At 47.1% G+C, this 9,759-nt stretch overlaps 1 protein-coding gene across 2 annotated transcripts; it reads right to left on the bottom strand.

Moving 5' to 3' along the window:
* Positions 1–207: 207 nt before the first annotated feature.
* Positions 208–9,420, bottom strand: HYKK (hydroxylysine kinase). 2 transcript variants are annotated; one of them, XM_083460781.1, is made up of 5 exons: positions 8,777–9,420; positions 4,249–4,598; positions 3,459–3,601; positions 2,794–2,977; positions 208–1,103 (listed from the first exon to the last, which is right to left on the bottom strand). In XM_083460781.1, exons 1-5 carry the CDS (start codon positions 8,797–8,799, stop codon positions 643–645), a joined length of 1,161 nt encoding a protein of 386 aa, XP_083316907.1. In that variant the 5' UTR covers positions 8,800–9,420; the 3' UTR covers positions 208–642. The 2 variants fall into 2 exon arrangements, with proteins under 2 accessions (XP_083316907.1, XP_083316908.1); XM_083460782.1 differs by lacking the exon at positions 8,777–9,420 and adding an exon at positions 6,401–6,692.
* Positions 9,421–9,759: the final 339 nt, after the last annotated feature.

Below are 9,759 nucleotides of genomic sequence, written 5' to 3'. Positions count from 1 at the left end.
CGGGAAGGGAATTCGGGTGGGGATCACTACTCAGCTTCAATATTAGTAATAATAATAATAATTTATTATTTCTACCCCACTGATCTGGTTGTGTTTTCCCAGCTGCTCTGCCCAGCAAACGGAAGCAAAGACCTTGGGTTAGTCAGGAGTTCTTGAGGCTACAAAGTACCTTCAGATATTTGAAGGAAAGGTCCAGCAATAGAATAATAAGCTTTCCCAAAAATATTTATTTAAAGTGATTTTCATCCCACTCTTCAGATGAAAATAGGCTTCCAAAGCAGCTTACAGCAATCAATAAAAATCTGGTCCCTGCCTACAGGCTTACAATCAAGGGCACAAAAGGCAAGGGGGTTGTGGGGGGAGGAGGAAAAAAGCAAACACAGGCATTAGTTTTTGTCAGACGTTCCAGAGGCCTCTGTGTGTGGGCTCTGCCCAATGGAATTAATCTGAAATTCTTTGAAAAACTAGATTTTGGAAGCAGGGTGAAATTATACAAAGGATAAATACCGGTAAGTATTGGCATAATTCATTCAGGTAGCAGTATTCTAGATTCCCTGATCATAACATCTGGAACTTTAATCTGGGCAGAGCCCCATTTTAAAACTGTAAATCTGAGTGGCCCATAACCATGTAACCCAACATTTAGGAAGGCCCCTTTTTGGCATACGCTTCTGCTGTGTTAAACCAGATCATCTCCACAGCCTTTTGGCCCATCTCAAAGAGCAGCAGCAAGCGCTTCCATCCTGTCTTGGATGTGGTCATCAAGTACTCTTCATTCTCGGGCTGCAGGAGGGTGGTGTGGGCAGCCATCACGAGAGACTGAGCAAACCTCCCACTCACTAGGAGAAACAGGGCATCTCGCTCCTCCTCCGTCAGCGGGACGATGCTTTCATATCCCGCGAGAATGTGGCCTCCCACGCTGAGGGGTTCCTTGCTTTCAATCATCATGTACATGATGAGTATCGCTACTTCAAACACGTAGCAGCCATAGCTCATGTCGCTAAAGTCCAAAATACCAGACACCCTGTACTGTGAGCGTTTAGGGGAAGCAAAATCGGTATCTACTAGAATATTGTGGTCATTGAGATCTCCATGAATGATACCTGAAAGTGGAGAACGAAGAAAAACTGATATAATTCAAGTGGGGCCTGTAACAGAATGTTGCAGTGCTGAATGCTTCTGTTCAGGATTCCAGCCACTCCATGTCGTTATCCTGTTTCCCCTCCCCAACTGTCAGGCCAATGAGGATGCTCAGTCCTCACTGGGGTGTCTTTTGGGGCTGAGCTCCCCTTCCCCTTAGAACTTCCCCTCTAGATTACTTTTCCCACTTCTGTAACCCTTGGAGTTTCTCCCAAGCCTGTCAATGCCTCCCACTTGGGCATGGAACTATGGAACCCCCCCCCCACAGGAGGCAGGGGCGACCACCAATCTGGATGGCTTCAAAAGAGGGTTACACACATTCATGGACAAGAGGGCTGTGGGCAGCTGCCAGCCAGGATGCCCTGTGCTCTGCCTCCACAGCTACCTGCAAGTGCAGGAGGGGAGGCGGCTGCTGTTGTGTTCAAATTCTGCTTGCAGACTTCCCACAATGGGCATCTGGTTGGCCACTGTGAGAATAGGATGCTGGCCTAGATGGGCCACTGGCCTGATCCAGCAGGGTCTTCTTATTGTGATGTTGTTTTGACTGGAAAAGTATTGGCCTGAACATTGGAAAGGGAGGCAACAATCTGTTTAGAATAATATACAGTGGTGCCCCGCGAGACGAATGCCTTGCAAGACGGAAAACTCGCTAGACGAAAGAGTTTTCCGTTTTGGAGGTGCTTCGCAAAACAAATTTCCTATGGGCTTGCTTCGCAAGACGACAATGTCTTGCGAGTTCCTGCTGATTTTTTTCCCTTCCCCCCCTTTTTCTAAGCCGCTAAGCCGCTTATCAGCTGATCCGATCAGCAGATAAGCCGCTACAAGCCGCTAATAGCGCTAATCCGCCAATGGGCTTGCTTTGCAAGACGAAGAAACCGCTAGACGAAGAGAATCACAGAACGGGTTCTTTTCGTCTTGCAAGGCACCACTGTACAGTAGGCCCTGCCTTACAATGCAATTTGATGCATGTCTCTGCAGAAATCAGTTATCCAGAGTTCAGTGGTACTTTAAGGCTCATTATTTTAATCTAATTTGGGGCCTAATATACAACTGAGCACTACCGCGTCACAGGGAAGTTAGAGCTCCCACATGCATGAAGCATCTCTCTCCCCACCCCACCTCCCTCAGGCACATAAAAAACACTTAGCAAAATTTAAATCAAATAGTCAGAGGCACACCTAGGGACGGTGAAACCAGCCCCCCCCGGAAACAAGCCATGCCCCCCCCCGCATAAATTACCTATCAGACTATGGAATGCATGACCAATATGTGTGTGCAGACAATGCCGGTGTCGCAGCGAGATCAAATGCAAGAGGAGCTTCCCATCTTTCTCGCACCTTCTCGTAAAGTGGGCTTTTCGGGGGGGGGGGGCTGGTACAGCTCCTTGCCAGGTATGCCTCTGCAAATAACAACTACAGTGGAACCTCGGGTTGCAAACGTGATCTGTGCAGGAAGTACGTTCACAACCCACAGCACTGCGACTGTGCATGACGCAATTCAGCGCTTCTGCGCATGCGCCGAAACCCCTGGAAGTAACCTGTTCCGGTACTTCTGGGTTCAGTGTTTCCATAACCCAAAAACGTGCAACTCGCAGCGATCGCAACCTGAAGTATGACTGTATATTACTGTGCATTTCTTTAAAAAGATACTTACAGGGCCGAAAGGAGTGTAGGTTTGGGACTATTTTACGCCTGAACTGATCAATGGCCCATTTCACTGCGTCCAGATATTCGCTCCGGCCCAGCGCATGAATGTATTGCTCCAGGAGAGGGACATTAGCCAGATTCCAGATGAAGCCACCTCGGTGGAGACTTCTCGTCAATGGATGCTGGAATTTCTTTTGGGTGGCGGAGGAGGGGGGGGGACAGGAATACATTGTTGCAATTAAAAACAAAACAAAATTGCTGAGTGCATATATGGGCAGTGTTGCTGTGATGGCTTCTATCTTCCCAGATCAGTGGCTGCCCAGAATTTCAGGCAGAGGCCTTACCCCTTCCAACCTGGAAATACTGGGGGGGGGCACTGAACCCCAGACCTTCTGCATCTTCCCCTCCCCCACGTGAGCATTTTCAGCTTTCTCCATTACCCAAACATTGGAGCCAAATATCTCACATTGCTTAATGGTTACAGATTGGCACCAGCAGACGCACATAAAAGCGATATAAAGTCAACAAAAAATGTTTAGCCCACCCAAATCCCAGGTTGACCCCCCGGCACCCAAACTGCTGGCTTACTCCATGGCGTTGCTGGAAATTAAAATAGCAGCTAGTCTTAGTTACGGGGCTCACCTAAAACTAAGGCATATTCCAAAATCTCACCTCTGTGAGTGTTTTGTCCATCCTGGCTGCCATCCGCCCAAGTTCATACAGAAGAGGAGGACTCGTGTGGATCGTGGCCACCGTTTTGCCTGGGAGGTAGCTCAACAGCCGCACTATATATGCTCTTTTGGCAGAGCTAGTATCTAAGAAGCAAAGATATTCAATTTTATTCAGCAACATTCACATACAGAAGAGCTCTAAGTTGTTTACACAAAAGGATATCACAGCAATAAAAAAACTGACTTTAAAAACAGTAATAATAAAATTATCAAAATAGAAATAAGAGTTTCAAAAAATAAATGCAATACAATCACACTCCTATTTTCCAGGGACAGGTCTGGGTTTACAGAAGCCACCCAGTTTCTGATTTGATGCTGGAATGTCCTGCTTTTTGTTACGACGTCCCTATTTTAATTGGAGAAATGTTGGCATCAAGAAAATAAGTAACAGTACAACCTTTAGAAGACATCTGAAGGCAGCCCTCTATAGGGAGATTTTATAACGTTTAATGTTTTATAATGTTTTCATACATGTTGGAAGCTTCTCAGAGCGGCTGGAGCAACCCAGCCAGATGGGCAAGGTATACGGTAAATATTAAAATTGTTGTTGTATAGGACACCCCTATTTTCATCAGAGAAATGTTGGAGGGTATGGGATCACAAGCAGGGAGACTGCAGCTGCCCTCCTGTTCTGCTTGTGAGCTGCTCAAAGGCAGCTGGTCTCCTGCTGGACTAGATGGGATCTGGCACCAGCAGAATAGCAATGTTGGATGCATGTTCCACCCCCTCACCTACAGATTCCAGAAACATTATTCCACCCTCTTTCGTGGATTGAGGAGTTTGCACGGGAAAGCCCTCGCCATTCAGGAATATCATGACCTGGGTCTGCACCTCAATGAGTTCAGTGTTCTGGCTGTCTTCGCAATTGATTATTTTGAGGACAAAATTCTGGGCGCTCTCTGCTTTCCCTTCAAGTGCAGCCGAAGCACACACATAGAAATTCTGATCATCATAGCTCGGCAATGGTTTGAGCTCCAAGACCGTTAATCCGAATATCTTTTGGACCAATTCAGTGGCTTGCTTTTTGCTGAATGCTGGCTTCTTAAGAGGCTGTTGCTTATTTTCAGCCGACATTGTGCATCTGTAAGAGGATAGTAATAACAAGAATCAACAATGACAAAGAACAGAACATTTAGATTGAGTTTTGCAGGTAAGCTACTGTGCATGCATCGCCTTAAATCAGAATTCTGGATGTAGTCCTCTAGGAGTTTGTCAGCTGAATGATAAAAGTTGGCAGCAAACAAGAGTTTTATTATTTTCTTCTCAGGGAGATCCTATTTTGATAACAGGTCCCACTTGAAAATTCTACTGCAAAACTCTCCAACAGAGACCCTTGGACTCTGTTAAACAAAGTGAGAAGCTTCCTAACCTTTGTACATTAAAAAAAACCCTTACATGTAGCAACAGCGAGGTACAACAATCATTCTTCACATTGCACATAACTTATGGAATTTGCAGCAATGGTGACTGGGGGTGGTCGAACAGACAAATTTATTTTAGGGCTTTAAAAGGTGGCTGGCGCTGTGGGTAAAACCACAGAGCCTAGGGCTTGTTGATCAGAAGGTCGGCAGTTTGAATCCCCTTGACGGGGTGAGCTCCCGTTGCTCGGTCCCTGCTCCTGCCAACCTAGCAGTTCGAAAGCACATCAAAGTGCAAATAGATAAATAGGTACCAGTCCGGCAGGAAGGTAAACGGCGTTTCCGTGCGCTGCTCTGGTTCACCAGAAGCGGCTTAGTCATGCTGTACGCTGGCTCCCTTGGCCAATAAAGCGAGATGAGCGCCGCAACCCCAGAGTCGGCCATGACTGGACCTAACGGTCAGGGGTCCCTTTACCTTTACCTTTAAAGTCCCACCACCAGATCAGGGATTCTCACCTCGGGGTGTGAAGTCATAGCGCTGTGTGAGTGGTGCCAAAATGACCTCTCCCCCGGGGCACAAGCCTGGGCCGTGTGCCTGGAGGTCCTGGGCTGCCCAGATGAGAAGACCCCCCTCTTGGCCTCACGGATGGGGTCCAAAGGAAAGCAGAGCACCAGCTTGGCTGCAGGTGTTGCTGGAAGGAGGCATACGGGAGACATCCAACCGTCTTAGGGACTTGACTCCAGATTTGTGTAGGCTTTACTCCTTACTCTATCTCCTGAAGATGTCCCACAAGGCACCAGGGTTTGCCTTCTCCTAGGTGGACTCCCTTGAGCCCCATCTGCCCCTCGCTTTCCTCTACAGAAATTGCCTTCTTGATTGTTGGACCCACTCTGGGTCTCGTCTGCTCAATCTGCCCGACTCTGTCTCTGCATGCAGAGGAAGTCCCTGACTCACTGAGGATTTGAGACCAGTTGGAGGCCTTGATCAGATAGCCAGTCAAAGTCATTCCTGGGAATGTGGCCGCTGTCACCTGCCAACAGCTTCTAGGAACCACAGGGGAGAGTTGAGTGCAGGGTGGGGTCCAAAAGGTGGACAAACTACCCCAGAAGGAGCACAACATGTCCCCCACCAGAGGTGCTACCCCATACACCACAGAGATCATTCACATGCACAAATGAGTAAGTACAGTGGTACCTCGGGTTAAGTACTTAATTCGTTCCGGAGGTCCATTCTTAACCTGAAACTGTTCTTAACCTGAAGCACTACTTTAACTAATGAGGCCTCCTGCTGCCGCCACGCAGCCAGAGCACGATTTCTGTTCTCATCCTGAAGCAAGGTTCTTAACCCGATGTAATATTTCTGGGTTAGCGGAGTCTGCAACCTGAAGCGTATGTAACCCGAGGTACCACTGTACTTGCCAGCACAAACAATCTGGCATGGGTAACCCAATTCACACACGAAGCATGATCAAATTCACTGTGCTATTTCAATTCACAAGTATTTTCCCAATGAAAGTTCTCTTACCAGGACAACCAGGAATGCTTTCCTTCTTTCCTGCTTCTTTTTTTAGTGAGTGGGCTGCCCGCTGAACTGCCAGCTGAGAAAAGATGTCTCTAACCTAAGTTTTTGAGCGTGGCGCACAAGCAGGCCAAGCCCAGCAGGAGGCGCTGGAGCTCCTCCCGGGAAAGGCTCTGCCGGCTTGAAGCTGCGCCTTGAAAGGAGAAGATCTGCTGCGAACGGGGCCGAGGTTTCGCTCCTGCGGAAGAGCTCTGCCCGGGGCTCCTTCCTGCGCTTCTCGGAGCACCAAATGCAAAGCTCTTTTTTTAACTGCCTGGGAAAGCTTAGAAGGAAGCTTCTGATTGGCTGCAAACAAGCAGCCTCCCCCTCCCCCCCATTCATTTCCCCTCTGCGTGTGTCCGCCCACTCCGAAAGGGAAACTCACAAAGGCCAACTCACAAAGACACGAAGATTTCAACTTGCCAAATTCAGCATTCTTCTCCTGGTTTTTTGCAGGGGGTGGGGATTGTTGCCTAACAACCTGCGTGAGGAGGCACCAGCAGTTGAACAGGAAAGATTTGCAAGCTAATTAGCTAATAAGCTAATTATTTGCTATCCAGTGGACAAGCAACCGTGTGTACTTATCAAGGGAGGAGCAGCAGACTTGTCCTTCTGAGTTGGGAGGGACCCCCAGGGTCCTCTAGTCCAACCCCTTGCAGTGCAGGGATCCTGCCCACAGCTGTCCCTGGGGGGGGGGGGGGCTCAAATCCCCAGCCTTCAGCTTAACAGCATAAAAAGACAAGTCATAGAATCATAGAGTTGGAAGAGACCACAAGGGCCATTGAGTCCAACCCCCTGCCAAGTTATACTAGCTATCCCATCAGAGAGCTGCAGTGGGCGAGGCTTTTTGCTGCCCATCAGCCGTAATCCTATTACAAAAGTCTGCAATTTCTCAAGAACTTGAGGAAACTGGGTGGACACACCTGGCTGGCACCAGGGTAGCATGAGAACGTAAGAATCATAGAAGTGTAGAGTTGGAAGGGACCTTGAGCATCATATAGTCCAACCCCTGCAAGGCAGGAATGTACGGCCGTCCCATATGGGGACCGAACCTGCCACCTTGGCGTTATCAGCACTGTGCTCTAACCAACTGGGTTAAGCTGTTGAAGAGCTTCTTGGATCAGACCAGTGGACCAAGTACTCCAGCATCCTGTTCTCACAGCGGCCAACCAAATGCCTGAGGGAAAACCACAAGCAGGATTCGAACGCAGGAGCCCTAAGGCATTTTTCAGAAGTCTATAACTGTTATAACACAACAGATTGACCATAGAAATGGCAATAAGCATCTCTTTTTATTTACAGCCATAAGTTTCACACAACTTCCTCTTGATAGTCACAGACTTAAAATGTCCTATTAATGTTTGTTTTAATTTTATGGGAATACAAGATATATGGAAGCATGGATAGGACAAGTTTACTGTGCAGCATTTGCAGATGATTAATGAAAGTGAATCACATATGGAAAGTGGGAATGGGAATGGGAAAGATGTTTATCAGCAGCCTTCACTTCTAGAAAAGAATTATAAAACTTTATATTTATATAACTGGGTTATATAACAGAAGGAGGAACTGCTAATTCTCACGTCTAAGGAATAAAAGGTGGTCTAAAAATTTAAAAGGAAGAAAATGGTTTTTAATAGAGCAGTCTGTTAACCTGCTGTGAAAAGGTAAATACAATCAATTTATTTGTTAAGGGGAAAGGGTACATACAGATATGCTTTCTTTATTACAGTTATACCTTGGTTGTTGAATTTAATCTGTCCTGGGAGTCTGTTTGACTCCTGGAACCGTTCAAAAACCAAGGCGCAGCTTCTGATTGGCTGCAGGAGCTTCCAGCACTCAAGCGGAAGCTGCGTCGGTTGGCTTCCCAAAAACGTTCGAAAACTGAAACACTCATTTCTGGGTTTTTGACGTTTGGGAGCTGAAACATCCGGCAACTAAGCCATTCAACATCCAAGGTACAACTGCATATGTAATTTTTCATGTGTTTTTATCCTTGTTGTAAGTGGTCCAAGAACCTGGTTATATAAATATTTAAAATACAGTAATGAAAAGGAAAGGTCAGTAGGAAAGCATCTGCTTGCATACGGAAACTCCCAGGTTCAGCCCCTGACCTCTCCAGGTGGGAGAGAATCCTGCCTAGAACCATGGAAAGGGGCTGCCGACCAGTGCAGACAATACTGAGCTGGATGGACCAATGGTCTGACTCAGTACAAGGCAACTTCTTGTGTTCCTATCGTGAGAACAGCTGCTTCCTTTTCTCGCAATGTCTCGCCATGTGCTTCTGTTCTTCATTTAAAAACTGCATGACACAACTGCTCAAGGGGGGCATTGTCACTTTACCTTCCGTGCTTGTGGCAAACCATGCATGTGTCTGAGCTGCAGTCCTGTTAGGCTCACGGAAGTTCGCCTGGTGTGCTGTGTTGGTTGCCCAGAGTGCAGCATGCTGAGCAAACTGCAGAAAAAGATGTGTTCCGGCTTTGGCTTGAGTTGGTCACTCTTCTGTACTCAGTGTGCAGGAAGTCTTGTACGCCCTGATCTAAGAACAAAGTAATTTATTGGGGTTATCAATCTCTTAGACAAATTACCCACACTTTCATCAGTCAATGGGACTTACCGTAGCTTCCGGTCTCTGGAAGCTTCTCGGAGCATGCCAATGCCTGACCTCCAGGCCTGAGGGGCAGAATTCTCCTCAGCCAGAGGCCGCTTGGGGGTGAATTCGTGGCCTCCAGGCTGCAGCAGCTGAAGGCCCCATACCCCTCACCCCACCCACTTGACACTTGCTCCCCGAAAGCCGCCTGAGGTGGTGCAGAAGCCCCCTGGCTGCCCTCTGGGGCTCTTTCACGTCTCCCTTGAGGTGCCCAAATGGGAGGCTTCTGAGGGGATGAGTTTGCTTCTAGATTCCGTTGTCAGGGATTATTTTACACACCTTTGATGCAACTGGGTACTACTGTTTAAACTTTCCCTTTTTCTTTTGTATTGTAGAAACAGACTTGTTTTATTGCCCCCCCCAAAAAAAGTGCTATTATTAAAACAAGATGTCTGAGTCCCTATTGGTTTTGGCTGTTTTTTGTTAAATTTCTTTTTCTTTTCTTTTTTTAAAAAACATTTATTTCCATACATACAAACAAAAACACACTAAATCTACATACCAAGAAAAAATAATAGACACATTGAAGAACAACCTACTTAAACATACAAAACATTAAAATTTCCTACACCCATGTGACTTCCTCTGGGTTTTAAAATTCCTCATGAATGCAACCCCCCCAAATTTTTAACTCTTCCGCAGCCCCACCACAGTACCCTCCGCCTCCTTACATTTC

This window comes from Podarcis liolepis (genome assembly GCF_965112155.1).
Source record: "Podarcis liolepis genome assembly, chromosome: 9".
In the NCBI taxonomy this organism is placed as follows: domain Eukaryota; kingdom Metazoa; phylum Chordata; class Lepidosauria; order Squamata; family Lacertidae; genus Podarcis; species Podarcis liolepis.
Note: the sequence above shows the minus strand (reverse complement) of the source record. Positions and strands in the feature narration are given on the sequence as shown.

What these genes read in the sequence shown, in the direction of transcription:
- HYKK (XM_083460781.1), bottom strand. Translation starts at nt 8,799, where the DNA reads ATGGTTTGCCACAAGCACGGAAG. An exon ending in GTTTGCCACAAGCACGGAAG is followed by an intron (nt 4,599 to 8,776) that starts GTAAAGTGACAA and finishes ATCCTCTTACAG; the next exon opens with ATGCACAATGTCGGCTGAAA. An exon ending in CCTACACTCCTTTCGGCCCT is followed by an intron (nt 1,104 to 2,793) that starts GTAAGTATCTTT and finishes CTCCACTTTCAG; the next exon opens with GTATCATTCATGGAGATCTC.